The 20,588-nt window shown below is 43.3% G+C and overlaps 1 protein-coding gene across 1 annotated transcript; it reads left to right on the forward strand.

Moving 5' to 3' along the window:
• Positions 1–14,099: 14,099 nt before the first annotated feature.
• LOC110525705 (MOB kinase activator 1A) lies at positions 14,100–20,335 on the forward strand. The gene is made up of 6 exons (XM_021606078.3): positions 14,100–14,333; positions 14,963–15,129; positions 15,372–15,465; positions 17,616–17,749; positions 17,859–18,022; positions 18,283–20,335. Exons 1-6 carry the CDS (start codon positions 14,320–14,322, stop codon positions 18,358–18,360), a joined length of 651 nt encoding a protein of 216 aa, XP_021461753.1. The 5' UTR covers positions 14,100–14,319; the 3' UTR covers positions 18,361–20,335.
• The last annotated feature ends 253 nt before the right edge of the window (positions 20,336–20,588 follow it).

Consider the following 20,588-nt stretch of genomic DNA (forward strand, 5'->3'; position numbering starts at 1 on the left):
TCCTCTGTTGCTAGCCCCAATTCTGACTTGTGCTCTGATGTCTGCTTCACTGATTTCTGCTCCCGTAAAAGCCTGGGTTTTCTGCACGTTAACACTAGAAGCTTATTACCTAAAATGGATCAATTGAAAGTGTGGATTCACAGCTCCAATCCAGATGTGTTGGTCATTACTGAGACGTGGTTAAGGAAGAGTGTTTTGAATACTGATGTTAACCTTTCTGGTTCTAACCTTTTTTGGCAAGATAGATCTTCCAAAGGTGGGGGAGTGGCAATATTTACCAAGGATCACCTTCAGTGCTCGGTTGTCTCCACCAAGTCTGTCCCCAAACAATTTGATTTGCTGGTTTTAAGTACTGTATTAAACTTTAAAATAGCTCTTTGTTGACTGTTGCTGGGTGCTATCGTCCTCCATCAACACCGGTCTGTACCCTACCTGCCCTAAGCTCTCTCCTGCCCCCCTACACCAAGTCTGAATTTGTCCTACTAGGTGACCTAAATTGGGACATGCTTAAACTACCTGACCAAGTCCTAAAGCAATGGGACTCCTTAAATCTTTCTCTGATTTTTACCAATCTCACAAGGTATGACTCCAAACACCCAGAAAAGGCTACTCTTCTTGATGTTATCCTCAAAAATAATATGGATGAGCGATGGCCATGCGGCATAGGCAAGATGCAGTAGATGGTATAGAGTACAGTATATACATATGAGGTGAGTAATGTAGGGTATGTAAATATTATATAAAGTGGCATTGTTAAAAGTGACCAGTGATACATTTATTACATCCAATTATTAAAGTGGCCAGAGATTTGAGTCTGTATGTTGGCAGCAGCCACTCAATGTTAGTGATGGCTGTTTAACAGTCTGATGGCCTTGAGATAAAAGCTGTTTTAAAGTCTCTCGGTCCCAGCTTTGATGCACCTGTACTGACCTCGCCTTCTGGATGATAGCTTGGTGAACAGGCACTGGCTCGGGGGGTTGTTGTCCTTGATGATCTTTTTGGCCTTCCTGTGACATAGGGTGATGTAGGTGTCCTGGAGGGCAGGTAGTTTGTCGCCCGTGACGCATTGTGCAGACCGCCCTACCCTCTGGAGAGCCTTATTGTTGTGGGCGGAGCAGTTTCTGTACCAGGCTGTGATACAGCTCGACAGGATGCTCTCGATTGTGCATCTGTAAAGGTTTGTGAGTGTTTTAGGTGACAAGCCAAATTTACTCAGCCTCCTGAGTTTGAAGAGGCGCTGTTGCGCCATCTTCACCACGCCGTCTGTGTGGGTGGACCATTTCAGTTTGTTCATGTGTACGCCGAGGAACTTAAAACTTTCCACCTTCTCCACTACTATGTTTTGTTGGCGTTGAGTGTGAGGTAATTTTCCTGACACCACACTCCGGGGGCCCTCACCTCCTCCCTGTAGGCCGTCTCATCATTGTTGGTAATCAACCCTACCACTGTAGTGTCGTCTGCAAACTTGATGATTGAGTTGGAGGCGTGCATGGGCAAGCAGTCATGGGTGAACAGGGAGTACAGGAGAGGGCTGAGAACGCACCCTTGTGTGGCCCCAGTGTTGAGGATCAGTGGGGTGGAGATGTTGTTTCCTACCCTCACCACCTGGGGGTGGCCCGTCAGAAAGTCCAGGACCCAGTTGCACAGGACGGGGTCGAGACCCAGGGTCTCAAGCTTAAGGATGAATTTGTAGAGTACTATGGTGTTAAATGCTGAGCTGTAGTCGATGATAGTTGTTTAGCTCAGTTACCTTAGCTTTCTTGGAAACAGGAACAGTGGTGGCCCTCTTGAAGCATGTGGGCACAGCAGACTGGGATAGGGATTGATTGAATATGTCCGTAAACACACCAGCCAGCTGGTCTGCGCATGCTCTGAGGACTCAGCTAGGGATGCCGTCTGGGCCGGCAGCCTTGCGAGGGTTAACACATTTAAATGTTTTACTCACGTTGGCCACGGTGAAGGAGAGCCCACAGGTTTTGGTAGCGGGCCGTGTCAGTGGCACTGTATTGTCCTCAAAGCGAGCAAAGAAGTTGTTTAATTTGTCTGGGAGCAAGTCGTCGGTGTCCGCGACGGGGCTGGGTTTCTTTTTGTAATCCATGATTGTCTGTAAACCCTGCCACATGTTTGAGCCGTTGAATTGCGACTCTACTTTGTCTCTATACTGATGCTTAGCATGTTTGATTGCCTTGCAGAGGGGATAGCTACGCTGCTTGTATTCGGTCATGTTTCCAGTTGCCTCGCCATGATTAAAAGCAGTGGTTCGCACTTTCAGTTTTAAGTGAATACTGCCATCAATCCACGGATTCTGGTTAGGGAAGGTTTTAATAGTCACTGTGGGTACAACATCACCGATGCACTTGCTAATAAGCTCGCTCACCGAGTCAGCATATGCATCAATGTTGTTGTCTGAGGCTATTCAGAACATATCCCAGTCCACGTGATCGAAGCAATCTTGAAGCATGGAATCCGATTGGTCGTATCAGCGTTGTGAGTCGTGGTCAGATTAAAAAATACATAACTGTAACCTTTAATTAACTAGGCAAGTCAGTTAAGAACAAATTCTTATTTACAATGATGACCTAGGAACAGTGGGTTAACTGCCTTGTTCAGGGGCAGAACGACAGATGTTTATCTTATCAGCTTGGGGATTTGATCTAGCAACCTTTCATGGAACCAGGCCCAACGCTCTAACCACAAGGCTACCTGCCGCCCCATTTCCCGAAAGGAGAGTGGGGGAGAGCTTTGGTTGCGTCGCGGAAGTTAGAGTAGCATTTATCCAGAATGCTGTCAGCTCGAATCGCGTATACACCTCCGCCCCTTCTTTTTACCAGAGAGATGTTTGTTTCTGTCGGCGCGATGTGTGAAGAAACCGGGTGGCTGTACAGACTCCGATAACATATCCCGAGTGTGCCGTGGTTCCATGAAACAGAGAATGTTACATTCTCTGATGTCTCTCTAGAAGGCAACCCTTGCTCGAATTTCGTCGACCTTGTTGTCAAGAGACATTGGCGAGTAGTATACTCGGGAACGGTGAGCGATGTGCACGTCTATGGAGCCTGACCAGGAGGCCGCTCCATCTGCCCCTTCTGTGGTGCCGTTGTTTTGGGTCGGTTACTGGGATTAAATCCATTGTCCTAGGTCCAAAAATAAGATCCGCTTTGGGAAAGTCATATTCCTGGTCGTAATGTTGATAAATTGATGTTGCTCCTATATCCAATAGTTCTTCCTGGCTGTATGTAATAAGACTTAAGATTTCCTGGGGTAACAATGTAAGAAATAATACATAAAAAAAACAAAATACTGCATAGCTTCCGAAGAACATGAAGCGAGGCGACCGTCTCTGTCGGCACCATCTTGGCTGTGCTTCCCTTTGTAGTCTGTAATGGTTTGCAAGCCCTGCCATATCCGACAGGCGTCAGAGCCGGTGTAGTACGATTCAATCTTAGTCCTGTATTGACGCTTGCCTGTTTGGTGGTTCATCGGAGGGCATAGCGGGATTTCTTATGAATTTCCAGGTTAGAGTCCCACTCCTTGAAAGCGGCAGCTCTAGCCTTTAGCTCAGTGTCGGATGTTGCCTGTAATCCATGGCTTCTGGTTGGTGTATGTACGTATGGTCACTGTGGGGACGACATCATCAATGCACTTTTTTATTTATTTAAATTATATTTTTATTTCACCTTTATTGAACCAGGTAGGCTAGTTGAGAACAAGTTCTCATTTACAACTGTGACCTGGCCAAGATAAAGCAAAGCAGTGAGACACAAACAACAACACAGAGTTACACATGGAATAAACACGCGTACAGTTAATAACACAATAGAAAAAAATAAAGTCTATATACAGTGTGTGCAAATGGCATGAGGAGGTAATTTAGGCAATAAATAGGCCATAGTAGCGAAATAATTCAAATTGAGCAAATTAACACTGGAGTGATATAAATGCAGATGATGATGTACAAGTAAAAATACTGGTGTGCAAAAGAGCAGAAAAGTAAATAAAAACAATATGGGGATGAGATAGGTAGATTGGCTATGTACAGCTGCAGCGATCGGTTAGCTGCTAAGATAGCTGATGTTTAAAGTTAGTGAGGGAAATATAAGTCTCCAGCTTCAGCGATTTTTGCAATTTGTTCCAGTCATTGGCAGCAGAGAACTGGTAGGAAAGGCGGCCAAAGGGGGTGTTGGCTTTGGGGATGACCCGTGAGATGCATCTGCCGGAGTGAGTGCTACGGATGGGTGTTGTTATCGACCAGTGCGCTGAGATAAGGCGGAACTTTACCTAGCATAGACTTATAGATGACCTGGAGCCAGTGGGAAAGGGGATGAATATGTAGCGAGGGCCAGCCGACTAGAGCATACAGGTCGCAGTGGTGGGTGGTATATGGGGCTTTGGTGACAAAACGGATGGCACTGTGATAGACTGCATCCAGTTTGCTGAGTAGAGTGTTGGAGGCTATTTTGTAAATGACAATGCCGAAGTCGAGGATCGGTAGGATGGTCAGTTTTACGAGGGTATGTTTGGCGGCGTCAGTGAAGGACGCTTTGTTGCGAAATAGGAAGCCCATTTTATTTTGGATTGGAGATGTTTAATATGAGTCTGGAAGGAGAGTTTACAGTCTAGCCAGTCACCTTGGTATTTGTAGTTGTCCAGAGTAGTGATGCTAGTCGGGCAGGCGGGTGCGGGCAGCGAATGGTTGAAAATAATGACTTTAGTTTTACTAGCGTTTAAGAGCAGTTGAAGGCCATGGAAGGAGTGTTGTATGGCATTGAAGCTCGTTTGGAGGTTAGTTAACAGAGTGTCCAAAGAAGGGCCAGATGTATACAGAATGGTGTCGTCTGCGTAGAGGTGGATCAGGGAATCACCCGCAGCAAGAGCGACATTGTTGATATATACAGAGAAAATAGTCGGCCCGAGAATCGAACCCTGTGGTGCCCCGTAGAGACTGCCAGAGGTCCGGACAACAGGCCCTCCGATTTGACACACTGAACTCTCACACTGAGAAGTAGTTGGTGAACCAGGCGAGGCAGTCATTTGAGAAGCCAAGGCTGTTGAGTTTGCCGATAAGAAAACAGTGATTGACAGAGTCAAAAGCCTTGGCCAGGTCGATGAAGACGGCTGCACAGTACTGTCTTTTATCGATGGCGGTTATGATATCATTCAGTACTTTGAGCGTGGCTGAGGTGCACCCGTGACCAGCTCGGAAACCAGATTGCACAGCAGAGAAGGTACGGTGGGATTCGAAATGGTCAGTGATCTGTTTATTAACTTGGCTTTCGAAGACTTTAGAAAGGCAGGGCAGGATGGATATAGGTCTATGACAGTTTGGGTCTAGAGTGTCACCCCCTTTGAAGAGGGGGATGACCGCGGCAGCTTTCCAATCTTTAGGGATCTCGGACAATACGAAAGAGAAGTTGAACAGACTGGAATAGGGGTTGCAACAATGGCGGAAGGTAATTTTAGAAACAGAGGGTCCAGGATGTCTAGCCCAGCTGATATGTATGTGTCCAGGCTTGCAGCTCTTTCAGAACATCTGCTATCTGGATTTGGGTGAAGGAGAAGCTGGGGAGGCTTGGGCAAGTAGCTGCGGGGGATACAGAGCTGTGGGCCAGGGTTGGGGTAGCCAGGAAGAAAGCATGGCCAGCCGTAGAGAAATTCTTACTGAAATTCTCGATTATCGTGGATTTATCGGTGGTGACAGTGTTACCTAGCCTCAGTGCAGTGGGCAGCAGGGAGGAGGTGCTCTTATTCTCCATGGACTTTGCAGTGTCCCAAAACCTTTTGGAGTTAGAGCTACAGGATGCACATTTCTGTTTGAAAAAGCTAGCCTTTGCTTTCCTGACTGACAGAGTGTATTGGTTCCTGACTTCCCTGAAAAGTTGCTAATCGCGGGGACTATTCGATGCTAGTGCAGTCAGCCACAGGATGTTTTTGTGCTGGTCGAGGGCAGTCAGGTCTGGAGTGAACCAAGTGCTATATCTGTTCTTAATTCTACATTTTTTGAAAGTGGCATGCTTTAAAAAATTACTTTTAAAGAACGACCAGGCATCCTCGTCTGACGGGATGAGGTCAATATCCTTTCAGGATACCTGGGCCAGGTCGATTAGAAAGCCCTGCTCGCAGAAGTGTTTTAGGGAGCGTTTGACAGTGATGAGGGGTGGTCGTTTGACCACAGACCCATAGGGGATGCAGCAATGAGGCAGTGATCGCTGAGATCCTGATTGAAAATAGCAGAGGTATATTTGGAGGGCAAGTTGATCAGGATAATATCTATGAGGGTGCCCATGTTTACATATTTAGGGTTGTACCTGGTGGGTTCGTTGATAATTTGTGTGAGATTGAGGGCATCTATCTTAGGTTGTAGGACTGCTAGGGTGTTAAGCATATCCCAGTTTAGGTCACCTAACAGAACGAACTCTGAAGATGGATGGGGGGCAATCAATTCAGATATGGTGTCCAGGGCACAGCTGGGAGCTGAGGTGGGTCTATAACAGGCAGCAACAGTGAGAGACTTATTTCTGGAGAGATTCATTTAAAAAAATTAGAAGCTTGAACTGTTTGGGCATAGACCTGGAAAGTATGATAGAACTTTGCAGGCTATCTCTGCAGTAGATTGCAACTCCTCCCCCTTTGGCAGTCCTATATTGACGGAAAATGTTGTAGTTGGGGATGGAAATCTCCGAATTTTTGGTGGCCTTCCTGAGCCAGGATTCAGACACGGCAAGGATATCAGGGTTGGAAGAGTGTGTTAAAGCAGTGAGTAAAACAAACTTAGGGAGGAAGCTTCTGATGCTAACATGCATGAAAACAAGGCATTTCAGTTACAGAAGTCAACAAATGAGAGTGCCTGGGGACACGCAGGGCCTGGTTTAACTTCACCCGAGGAACAGAGGAGGAGTAGGATCAGGGTACGGCTAAAGGCTATCAAAACCGGTTGTCTTGTGCGTTGAGGACAGAGAATAAAAGGAGCAGATTTCTGGGCGTGGTAGAGTAGATTCAGGGCATAATGTACAGACAGGGGTATGGTAGGGTGCGGGTACAGTGGAGGTAAACCCAGGCATTGAGTGATGATAAGAGAGGTTGCATCTCTGAATGCTCTAGTTATGATGGGTAGCTTCTGATGGAGGTTCTGGCTATAAGGTCTAAAAATAGCGGATCCGTATCACATTGGGTGAGGCGGGTTACCAGAAGGTATATTTTATTTAAAAATGGAAAAGAGATTGAAAATAAATTGAAATATATTTTTAAAAAAGATGAAAAATACAAAATGTACATGGGAGAATGACAAACCATGTCTGCACTGCTACGCCATCTTGGAAGTAATTATTGATGAAGCCAATGACTGATGTGGTGTACTTCTCAATGCCATCGGAGGAATCCCCGGAACATTTTCCAGTCTGTGCTAGCAAAACAGTCTTGTAGCTTAGCATTTGCTTCATCTGCCCACTTTTTTTTATTGATCGAGTCACTGGTGCTTCCTGCTTTCATTTTAGCTTGTAAACAGGAATCAGGAGGATAGGATTATGGTCAGATTTGCTAAATGTAGGGCAAGGGAGAGTTTTGTATGCGTCTCTGTGTGTGGAGTAAAGGTGGTCCAGAGTTTTGCACATTTTACACATGGTTTCACATTTTACATGCTGATAGAAATTTGGTAAAACAGATTCCTGTTTTCTTATGGCGGAATACAGCTCATTCAGTACGGTCTTAGTGCCAGCATCAGTCTGTGGTGGTAGGTAGGCAGCTACGAAAAATACAGATTAAAACTCTCTAGGTAGATAGTGTGGTCTACAGCTTATCATGAGATACTCTACCTCTGGCGAAACCTTGAGACCTCCTTAGATATCGTGCACCAGCTCTTATTTACAAAAATACATAGTCCGCCACCGCTTGTCTTACCAGACTGCGCTGTTCTATCCTGCCGATACAGCGTATAGCCAGCCAGCTGTATGTTGATAATGTTGTCGTTCAGCCACGAACTCCATGATGCTTAAGATATTACAGTTTTGAATGTCCCGTTGCTAGTTTAATATTCCGCGTAGGTCATCGATTTTATTTTCCAAAGATTGCACGTTTGCTAGCAGAATGAAAGGTCGGGGTTTATTCAATCGCCTATGCATTCTCAGAAGGCAGCCTGCACTCTGGCCCCTTTTTCTCCGCATTCTCTTCATGCAAAGGACAGGGATCTGGGCCTGTTCCCGGGAAAGCAGTATATCATTCACATTGGGCTCGTCGGACTCGTTAAGATGGAACCAGAGAACAAGGCTGATGTTTTACGTATTCCTAACCAATTGTGTTTTTTGTTTCTTTCTTTGTGTTGTTTATAACTTATTTTTTAAACTTATTTTGTACATAATGTTGCTGCTACCGTCTCTTATGACCGAAAATAACTTGTGTACATCCGAACTGTGATTACTCACCACGGACTGGCAGAATCCTTTTTTCCCTTTAAATAGACAGCAAGACTCCAGCTACCCAGACCTGTCTGATCAGCCTGATAGGTGCCATGGGTGTGTCCATCTTACCTGTGCAAATATGTGTGTGTATAGCAATGGAATTAAACATTCAACCAATGCCTCAAGTGTCATGTTGTAGGTCCACCACACACCTGAAGTGTTGTGGGTCCTGTCCAGAAAATAACCCTTGTCCCTAGACACTTGTCTAGGCTCAAGGGTTCTTCTTCTATGATATGATGACGGTCCGTAAACCAACGTTAAAGGTGCATGCCGCCACCTGCTGTGCTGGAGTGTGTGGTCAATCATGGTTTACAACATTTCTAAATCCTCCTACCTAAAAAAGAAGAACTCTCTGTCTTTGATCTTACATTTGGCCTCACCTCTACCCAGTGGAACGTTAATATCAATTATATCTAATTTCAAAGCTCTTTTGGCTAACTGGTCTACAGTTTCATTCCCTTCCACACCCGAATGTGCTGGGACCCAGCAGGATCTCACTAATGCACCTGTTCTCTAAATGTTTCATAATAACATTACTACCTCCAATAGGAGGTCACTCCTATTAGATTGACCAGATTATAAACTATTCCTTACAGACAGAGAATCTGAGCATACGATAATTCTAACAGGTTGTATGTCCTCTACCCACTAGAGAGCAACTATTATCGGTAACAGTTCAACTGAGTATACTGAAAGTTAATCTGCTAGTCTTCTACGTATCTGTAACGGGGTGAGTGACTGGTTGCCGGGAAGTCAGGCGCAGGAGAGCAGAGATGGGTGATAACAGGAGAACTTTAATATACACCCTGGCCCAAAGGTATGGGCAAGGCAGCTCAAAGCACGACCAGGGTAACATAAACCGGATTAAACAAAACAAACAAACCTAGCGCAAGCCAGCCTGTAGCGTAACACCCTACACAAAGAACAATTCCACACACAAACATGGGGGAAACAGAGGGTAATATATGTTTAGTCTGATGAGGGAATGTGAACCAGGTGTGTGGGAAAACAAGATCAAACAAATGGAAAATGAAAGAGGTGGAGCAGCGATGGCTAGAAGACCGGTGATGTCGAAAGCCGAACGCCGCCCGAACAAGGAGAGGGACCGACTTCGGTGGAAGTCGTGACAGTACCTCCCCCTTGACGCGCGGCTCCAGCAGCTCGCCGACACCTGCAGGGCGATCCAGACGAAGACGGTGGAACTCCCGCAGCATAGAAGGGTCCAAAACATCCTACACCGGGATCTAGCATCTCTCCTCCGGACCGTACCCCTCCCAGTCCACGAGGTACTGAAGACCCCTCGCCCGACGCCTAGAATCCAGTATGGAGCAAACGGAGTACGTCGGGCCCTCTCGATGTCCAAAGGGGGCGGAGGAACCTCCCGCACCTCAGACTCCTGGAGCGGGCCAGCCACCACCGGCCTAAGACATGGAACGAAGGGTTAATATGGTAATCGGGGGGAGCTGTAACCGGTAACTAACCTCGTTCAGTCTCCTCAGGACTTTAAATGTCCCCACAAACTGCGGCCCCAGCTTCCGGCAGGGCTGGCGGAGGGGCAGGTTTCGGGTCGAGAGCCAGACCCAGTCCCCCGTTGCGAATACCGGGACCTCACTGCGGTGACAGTCTGCGCTGGCCTTCTGGTACAGCAAGGCCCGCTGGAGGTGAACATGAGCGGTGTCCCAGGTCTCCTCCGCATGCCTGAACCAGTCGTCCACCGCCTTGAGCCTTGGTCTGACTCTGATGCCAAGGTGCCAGAACCGGCTGGTTCCCCAGTACACACTGGAACGGCGAGAGGTTAGTGGAGGAGTGGCGGAGCGAGTTCTAAGCCATAGGCCTAGGGCACGAATGCCACCCACTCCCCCAGCCGGTCCTGACAATAAGACTGCAGAAACCTACCCACATCCTGGTTCACTGATCAAGACCCCCAGACGTTCCATGAACGCCCTCCAGACCATAGAAGTGAACTGGGGACCCCGAGAAGTGGAGCGGCGATGGCTAGAAGACCGGTGACGTTGACATAGTTTACTGTGTGTAGATGATCTGGTGCTTCTGTCTCAAACCAAGGAGGGCCTACAGTGGCACCTAGATATTCTGCACAGATTCTGTCAGATTCTGTGGGTCCTGACAGTTAATCTCAGTAAAACAAAAATAATGGTGTTCCAAAAAAATAACAATTCTACCTAGACATCTGGCAAAAAATACTTTAATCAGTTATAGAACCCATTGCCCTCTATGGTTGTGAGGTCTGGGGTCCACTCAGCAACCAATAATTCACAAAATGGAACAAACACCAAATTGAGACTGCAAGCAGAATTCTGCAAAAGAATCCTCTGTGTACAATGTAAAACACCAAATAATGCATGCAGAGCAGAATTAGAACAATTCCTATTAATGATCAAAATCCAGAAAAGAGCAATTAAATTCTACAAGCACCTAAAAATAAGCGATTCTCAAACCTTCCATAACAAAGCCCTCACCTACAGAGAGATGGATCTGGAGAAGAGTCCCCTCAGCCAGCTGGTACGGGGGCTCTCTTCACAAACACAAACAAACCCCACAGAGCCACAGGACAGCAACACAATTAGACCACCAAATTATAAGAAATCAAAAAGATAATTACTTGACACATTGAAAAGAATCAACAAAAAACAGAACAAACTGTAATTATATTTGGCCCTAAACATAGAGTACACAGTAACAGAATACCTGACCACTGTGGTGACAAACCCAAAATTAAGTAAAGCTTTGACTACGTACAGACTCAGTGAGCATAGCTTTGCTACTGAGAAAGGTCGTCATAGGCAGACCTGGCTCTCAGGGGAATGAAGGCTATGGGCCCACTGCCCACAAAATGAGGTGGAAACCGAGCTGCACTTCCTAACTTCCTGACAAATTTATGACCATATTAGAGACACATATTTCCCTCAGATTACACAGACCCACAAAGGATTTAAAAACAAATCCAATCTTGATGAACTCCCATATCTATTAGGTGAAATTCCACACTGTGTCACCACAGCAGCAAGATTTGTAACCTGAAGCCACAAGAAAAGGGCAACCAGTGGAGCACAACCATCATTGTAAATGCAGCCTAAATTTATCTGTTTATTTATTTTCCCTCTCATACTTCAGCTATTTGCACATTGTTACAACACTGTACATAGCCAATAATATAACTTTTGAAATGTCTATATTATTTTAAGACTTTTGTAAGTGTAATGTTTACTGTTAATTTCTGATTGTTTACTTCCCTTGTTATTTTCCCTTTTGTTTATTCTCTATTACACTTGCTTTTGGCAATGTAAACACACGTTCCCCATGCTAATAAAGCCCTTTGAATTGAAGCAGTTCTGCAACATCTTTAATTGAGCCTCTCATTTTCCTTCATTTATCTTTTATAAATAGCCCCTAAATAGCAGCTAAATATGGTAGGCTACAGTATATAGCTATAGATAGTAGGCTACCCTGCACAATAAAACAATCCCTGGCATTAATAGACTGGTTTTACGCACAACAACTTTCTATCCAAGCTGGGAGAGAGCACGAGACCTTGCAGGGGTCTGTAGAAACTGCTTTACGCCAGTGGCCTCCACTACATCCTCAAACACATAGACAACCCAAAGACATATGCAAGGCAAGGATATTGTTTGTGGACTTTAGCTGTGCGTTCAATACCATCATCCCAGAAATGCTACAAGACAAACTCTCCCAGCTGAGCGTGTCCAGCTCCATCTGTCAGTGGATCACTGACTTCTGACCAATGGGAGCAAAACACGTGAAGCTGGATGCATGCTCTCTCCTCGACTCACTTCATACCAATGACTTCAACACCAACAATGCATCTGTCAAACTATTTTGCAGATGACACCACCCCGGTTGGTCTCATCACTGACAGCAATGAGTCCATGTACCGTGGGGAGGTTGACCAGCTGGTGGCCTTTTTCATTCGTAATTGACTTCAGGAAACGCCCCCCACCAATCCCCCCCTCGAGATAGAAGGCTAAGCTGTTAGCACAGCTGAATCATTCAAATTCCTGGGGACCATCATCTCCCACAACCTCAAAGTGAGAGGACAACATCACAGCGGTCACCAAGAAGGCACACCAGCGGATGTATTACTTGCGGCCCACTCCAAGGGCAAATTGCAACGCATTGTCCAGTCTGCAGAGAGGGTCATCGGCTGCCACCTGCCCTCCATCGAGGCACTGCACAACTCCAGGGCAAGGAAGTGTGCAGGAAAGATCATTGTCTCCCACCCTGGTCACAGCCCTTTCCAAGAACTCTCCTCTGACAAGGGATTCAGGTCAATCATGACCAAAAAAACACCCGCTAACTGAATAGTTTCTTTCCCTGTGCTGTGTCCCTGACCAACCAGCCATCTGGCCAATAGAGCCTAAAGAACTATGCACTCTATGCTGCAAACATCATCAAGCCTTCTCTGACCTGTACACAAAATAACTGCACTATACTGCAGTTGTGCACTCTGTTCATCTCATTGCATCTGTCTGCATTTAGATATATTTATACTGATATTGTACATTTGTACATTCACTGTATATCCACTGTATATATGTACTGTATATCCACTACTCATTATTTTATAGCTCTATGTTCACTCTCCCTATTTGTATATAATGAACTTCTGTCTGTAAATCTTGTATATCACTAGCAGCAACACATCACCAGCAGCACCACATCACCAAGTAAAACTCTGAGTATATGTAAATGTACTTGGTGAATAAAATTGATTAGACTACAGAATTTATTTGTGTTTTGAGTCCAGATGAGGGTGACATCATGCATGTCAACCAGAGCCATATAAACTAAGTATACCAAACATTAGGAACATCTTCCTAATATTGAGTTACATTTACATCATTTAGCAGATGCTCTTATCAAGTACATACATTTTCATACTGGCCCCGGGTGGAAATCAAACCCACAATGTTGGCGTTGCAAGTGCCATGCTCTACCAACTCAGCCACACAGGACCTGCACCTGTACTGGTCCCCCGTGGTAATCGAACCCACAACCCTGGCGTTGCACGCAAAATGAGCAGATTTGCATGAAATTAGTTATAAAATTGCTAAACTTCTCTCCGCCCCATTGTGAAATTAGTAGAATTGCATGAAATTAACTTTAAAACTGTAAATGTTCTCTCAGCTGTCAAGAGGGGGACCACTAAAATGTTTTGCGCATGATGTGGGGCGGCCCACAATCAAGTCTCGCTTAGGGTCCGCAAAGGATAGGACTGGCCCTGCCCATAAGTCTTCAATTGGGTTGAGATCTGGTGAATGAGATGCCATGGCATATGGTTTAAATCATTTTCATGCTCATCAATACATTCTGTGACCACTCTTTCTCTGTGGATGGGTTCATTGTCATCCTATGGGGGTATAGCAGTGGTAGCCAAAATAATGGCCTGTCCAGTATTTTTATACATTTAAAATATATATATATATATATATATATATATATATATATATATATATATATACATTAACTTAGGAACCACACCCGTGTGGAAGCATTTGCTTTCAATACACTTTATATCTATAATTGACTCAAGTGCTTCCATTATTTTGGCAGTTGTCTGTTTACGGCTCTGGCGTCAACATGCCGAGGAAGATTCTCGCGAGAGAAAATGTTGCGCTATCTACGTAGTTACGTAAAATTTTCTTTCTTTTCCGTACATCTTGCACGACGACAACACACTGACAAGTAAGAGGTTTGCAAACTTCGGAGAATTTTCACCAGGGCAGTGGAATCTAGAAACACTATATTTTCACCAAAAAGCAGTGAAACCTTGGAAACGACAGTTTTGCTTATATCTACGATATTCGTTGGTCTGCACACGGAGTTTTCAACGATGAGCTTCCTATTGTAAGTAACGTTTGCTAGCTAGTTAACGCGTTAGCTTTGTTGGGTTGTGCTCGTAGCTAGTTCGCTAATTAGCCAGCTATGCTGTTAGCTATATTTGCATAATTTACGATTCAGACTAAGACTAGCTAGAAATGCTGTAACCATAGATTATCAAAATATTTGTTGAAACTATTGATCATTTTAGTTAACGGTAGCTAGCTTGTGACTGACTAGCCACTGACGTAACGTTCCTAGCTGGGTTGAGAACATTAGCTAAATAACAACAAAATTGTTATCTAGCTAGCTATGTGTGTCACATCAGGGGAACTAATAAAATATATATATATATATATATATATATATATATATATATATATATATATATATATATATATGTATATGTGTGTATTTTTTTACCATGTAGCTAACTAGTAAACAAGTCAGTGGCAAGCAATTATAGATAGCCTGGGTGCCTTCCTGTTTTGTTACAGTCAGCTAATCAGAGGAAAGTGTTAAACAGGAAGGTTCACACAGTATGATTTCATATCTTGAGTAGTGAGCACATAGCTACCATCTGTTCATCACAGTAGCCACAACTTAGAATATCACTGTTGATATTACTCTATCTCCCCCCTCATCCCTTCATCCAGTGGCAGTCGTTCCTCTAAAACCTTCAAGCCGAAGAAGAACATCCCAGAGGGCTCCCACCAGTATGAGTTGTTGAAGCATGCGGAGGCAACACTGGGGAGTGGGAACTTGAGACAGGCTGTGATGCTGCCAGAGGGGGAAGATCTCAATGAGTGGATTGCTGTTAATAGTGAGTGAAAGGGGTGATTGAGGGAGGAGAGCACGGGAGATTGAAATGACACAGACTTCATGGCCTATAGGCTGTAGCACAGTGTCTATATACGTGGCCTGAGATGAGATTTGAGTCTGACTGTTCAGTCTGTGGTAATTGCCTCTTTCATTTCAAGTACTTTGTCATTGGGCATTTAGTTGCCTGTTCAGTTGTACTTTTACATGAAATAATATGGGCCTTTGGTCTTCTCTCTGTTTCAGCTGTGGACTTCTTTAATCAGATCAACATGCTCTACGGCACCATTACTGAGTTCTGCACTGAGACCAGCTGCTCTGTGATGTCTGCCGGCCCCAGGTAATACAGGCAGACAGACAATTCAAATGGAAAAGGAAGCTGCACGCTCATCTATCTTTGCTGTGGATTTATTTGACCAATGTTTCAGCTAAAGAACCTTCATCTGGGTAACATACAGACATTTGATGCATGTGCTGTCTATTTCAATTCTAGTATTCTCTGAAATTGCCTGAAAAGGGTGATGAAAATGTTACACTTTAATATGTTTATTTATCCATAAGCTACTGCTATGGTCAGCCCAGCGCAGACTATCCCCACATAGACATGTTTTATTTTGGTCCCTAGTTTTAACCTTTGGTTCAGTGTGTTGGTTTCACTTCATGTTTTTACAATGTAAGTGCAGTACAAAATAAATTGTTTCTGGAGGAGGACCGTATTCACAAAGCATCTCAGAGGAGTGCTGATCTAATCATGTAAACTTATTCGTTATGATATAAAAGGAGATACTGATCCTAGATCAGCTGTCCTTCTCTGATGTGCTTTCTGAATACTGATTCCTCTGTCAACTGAATCCACTTAAGTACTGTTGTTAGTTTAGTGGTATCTAGTTTTGGCACTTCCTCAGCTCCTTCCCCTCCTCTATTTTTGGTCTCTAATCGGGAGGCCTGCCTGCCATAGATGGAGCCCCATCTGTGCAAAAGACTACCATTTTGATCCCGTATGAAATCTGTTTTTCATCAATATAGCCACGCAGAACACTGAACATCCCCTATGTCGTTTCATGCTTGGGAATTGTGAGCCAGAACAACATATCCTCGTGAATACAGTCATCCGACATGTATAGGGAACAAAAATCAATGAATGGCCGTCTCGGCCCTCACAGCTGACGTCAATTTAGAGAGCAAAAGCTGGGCAGTTTTTGAGTCGTTCAGTCAGGGCATAAATTCTCTAACAGTCTTATCTGACAAAGGTATTGATGTGAGTTTCTGTGCCTGTCTTGCCACACATTGTTTTCACCATATCAATTGTGGCCCATAACATCAAAGTCTCTGCAATAGTGTGTGGTTTCATAGCATAGCGTGCCTAGCCACTCATCGTGGGAATGATTCAAGTGCTGCCTTTTCCCATGATCAAAGGGCGCACTCTGGTTGAATTTTGTCTTTTAGATTTTGATTATTTTCACTTAGGTTTTTAAGATTAACCACATTACAATGATTTTGAGATACAGATACATTTTGTGCTCCCAATCGGCCCGTAGCATTGTCACCGGCTTGTTCTATCCAAACGGTGCTGTCCCTTCCTCTCTCCCGTTTCACCGTTTTCATTTGGTGGTGGCGCGGGCACCTACTCAATGAGTACCATTCTGGCTTTTTTGCGCTTAGGCTTTGGTGGTGTAGGTTCAGGTTGAGGCTCAGAAGAAGAATAATCATCGGAGATGTCATGATTAATTTCTTCCCTGCCATCTGAGTCATTTTCATTCAGATTTAGTAGCGACGCTAACACAGCATGTGCATCCATTCGTCTTGGGATTCTTGCCATTGTAAATTCCTCACGCTCTCACTGTGTACTCCAAGTAGACCAGAGTAGACTGAGAAGACTGCTTGGATTTGGTGGGCTGATTTAAGGTACATACCATTTTGAGATTAGAAATTATAATGGATCAACACAATAGAATGGCCCACCCTGTTCTTGATTCACAATTAGGGATTACATAACTATGCATGTTCACTTCCCCTTGTTCATCAACTCACCCATCGTACTTAACTTTCATCTGTTATGTGTGAAATTAGTTTTGGTATAGTTAAGGTTTAGTTTTGAATAAATTATCGGGGTGATTATCAACTGAGCACAATACTTTCTTCAACTGTCTTCAGAAGGAGGGGAGCAGCAGGCCCTACTGTCAGGAAAAGAAGGGCAACAGGGAGGAAACCATTGCAAAAAATTACATGCCCTCCTCAATCTGGTTATTACTCCGGGTTCTGTTTTTGATATTAAGATTCTAACAACGACCATGTGTTATAAAGGGGGGGTTTACTTAAATGGCAGAGTCATATTTTTGTTTCATTCATGAGCAGTCCAAATGACTGCTTTAGCAGGTCTAGTATTAAGCCATGTGTGACATTGTCCAACAATCAGTGATGTTGAATTGTGCCAAAAACAGAGAGATTCAGAATTGCATGTCATTAAAATTCCATCTCACCTCCCTCAAGGTATGAATACCACTGGGCTGATGGCACCAACATCAAAAAGCCCATCAAGTGCTCTGCTCCCAAGTACATAGACTACCTGATGACCTGGGTGCAGGATCAGCTGGATGATGAGACACTCTTCCCCTCCAAGATAGGTTAGTTGAAAATTCACATTTGTGCGGATTAATTTTAAACCTTCACAACCTTAGCCTAGACCTTTTGGCTTTGAGACGATGATATAACTCCCCTGCTCTGTCTCCCCAGGAGTGCCCTTTCCTAAGAACTTCATGTCTGTGGCCAAGACCATTTTGAAGCGCCTGTTCAGAGTCTATGCCCACATCTACCACCAGCATTTTGACTCTGTGATGCAGCTGCAGGAGGAGGCCCACCTCAATACCTCCTTCAAACACTTCATCTTCTTTGTCCAGGTGACACTGCTAATACATTCGAAATATAAAATATTCTCTTTTATTGGTGTTTAGAAATTATTGTCATGATTCTATCACAGGGGTTTTTCATGCTTCCATGGATGTAGTAAATAGTATTATATTCCCATTGATGCATTGTGCAATTATTATTCAGTTAACAGGTGTAATTGTTACTATCCTGTGTAAATATAGCAGGAACCTTGATTTTATGTCCTATCACGGTCACATATGGTTTTTACCTTGGTTGTGTGTCTGTTTAGGAGTTCAACCTCATTGATCGTCGTGAGCTGGCCCCCCTGCAGGACCTCATTGAGAAGCTGGGCTCCAAGGACAGATAAACTCCTTCCTCTCTTCTTCCTCCCCTCTCCTCTCTCTATCTCGCTCTCTCTGTGCCTACCACCTCTCTGGGTTTCAATAATTGTCCACTCTTTCACTTTGTGCCTTTTTCTTTCTCCCTCCATTCATTACCTGTATGTTTTTGTTGTTCTGTTCCAGTTTCTTGCTCTCTAGTTGTCTGTCCGCTTTGTTTTAGAGCTTGTATTGTTAGAGTGAGCTCTATCTAGTCTTTAAGGTAAGATACCAGAGTGTAGTATGTAAAAGGTGTATTTTGTAATTTTGGTAAACAAGTTATATAATTGGGACCTACTGACCTGTACTGTGGACCAAGGTGTTTAAAGAGTTGAAATGGACTCCAGCATTTCTTTCCTAAAAGATTTGGGTCAGTTTAAAGTATATCTATATTCTAAAACAGTTTTACATGCTTTTTAAAAAAACATTTGAACTCATGTTTTCAGTTGGAAGTTTTGGTCAATAATGTACTTCGATACAGTTTTTTGGATCTGTGTCTGACACGGTTTTAGATTTGTAGATTTTTTTTTCTCTTAGGGTGAAAGAAGTTGCAAAAGCCAGGGAATATTGATCAATAAATATTTGCTGTGACACTTGATATACTTGTGAAATAGATCATCCTCCATAGTTCATAAACAATCAGTGATCATATTTGTATGCTTTACTTGACTACTTAGACATTATAATATATGGTATTTTAAGAGAACGCAATCAAAGTATCAGAGGATACATTTGAAAATGTATATGAAATGTCAAAAATGAAATGTAGTATAATGTGAATATTTAGATTTGACTCATTCTGTCATTTCACTCAAACAGCACACATGTGCCTCTGATGTTTTAACTGTGTCAAATTCCTTGGATATCTTTGTCCTACATGCTGGTACTTAATTTTAATATCAGTATCAAGTCGCATTGTTTTATTGTTTATTAAACATAATTTTACTTTAGTCATGTATGCAAAATGCAATAATAGCAATAGCGCTTGCACCGATACATGACAAGGGTCAATGTACAGGATATACTTTTTTTTGGTTGATATTTTCTGTTATTTGTCTTATCTGAGTGTGACATGTTAATTCACCCAAGTCATTATATATGTTCAATCTTGGCACACAGGGCTAAAGCAGCAGGGCTGTTTGTTGTGCCACCTTGACACAAATGCAATTTTGATCACCAAAATGGAATCTTAGGCAATGTAAATACATGTTACACTGCTTATCTCTCTTTTGGCCCCCAGTTTGGAAAATACATCCTTGTAGAAATATGGTCTACTAGTCAACATTAAGCAGTTGTGAGATTGGCATGTCTTTTCAAAACCCCAGCATGTTTGTAATATTCATCATCTTTCCTAATATGTGCTCATATGTTTGATCTGTCTGGATAAAGTGACCTAATATACCGCCGGTATGTGTACTTAACGATTTTATTGCATTCAACATTGTAATTTTGAATGTGGAGTTAGTCCCCATAGGTAATGAGCTGTTGGGAATAATAAGACCATACACACTCCATATGTTTCTGGAATGTATCAGGTGTAGTTTTCTTAATTTTGGGGGGGGGGGAAAGATGCCTACTTTTGGTTTTTATTTTGATCTCATATGATTTATTTTACAGATTTACTTCATTTTCTCTACCTTTTTCTCCCATATATCCAATGCCATAGAGTTACATTTAATCATTTTTTTTTATTGCTGTAAAATGAATTGTAACTTTGAGTAAAGAATTCAAAAAGGGTTAGACTTTTTATATATATTTAGATGGTTATAGACCTTTTGGAGGTAGCCTAATTTGTGGGAAATGAATGTTACAACTGTGAGTCCAATACTCTGCTGTAAATAAGATAATTTACAGTACATTATGTGAACAAAACTGTGCCTTAGGAAAGAGAAAATAATGTGTCTGAAATTACAGTATTGATGGCACAATAGTTTGATAAACATTAAAAGGAATTTGTGGAGATTGCATGTGTCTGTTTTGAAAGTATTTTAAATGTGTATGAGAGCCTCACAACAATTAATTGGTTGCTCAAAGGATCAAAAAAGAGTAGGGAAACTAAATTACACTTTTCTTGATAATAACTTTGCTTGATGTAAGATCGCATCTACTATTCGGAAGTTACCCCATTGAAGTTTACATTTACATGGGTTAAGGAAGGTTAGATAAATAAGGATTTAGGATATGGACGTGCCAATGATCAAATGAGAAAATTCCACTC

This window comes from Oncorhynchus mykiss, chromosome 6, assembly GCF_057628025.1.
Source record: "Oncorhynchus mykiss isolate SJ-2025 chromosome 6, ASM5762802v1, whole genome shotgun sequence".
NCBI lineage: Eukaryota > Metazoa > Chordata > Actinopteri > Salmoniformes > Salmonidae > Oncorhynchus > Oncorhynchus mykiss.

Coding starts and splice junctions, on each gene's coding strand:
- LOC110525705 (XM_021606078.3), top strand. Junction 15,130..15,371: donor TGAGTGGATTGCTGTTAATA/GTGAGTGAAAGG, acceptor TCTCTGTTTCAG/CTGTGGACTTCTTTAATCAG. Junction 15,466..17,615: donor GTGATGTCTGCCGGCCCCAG/GTAATACAGGCA, acceptor ACCTCCCTCAAG/GTATGAATACCACTGGGCTG.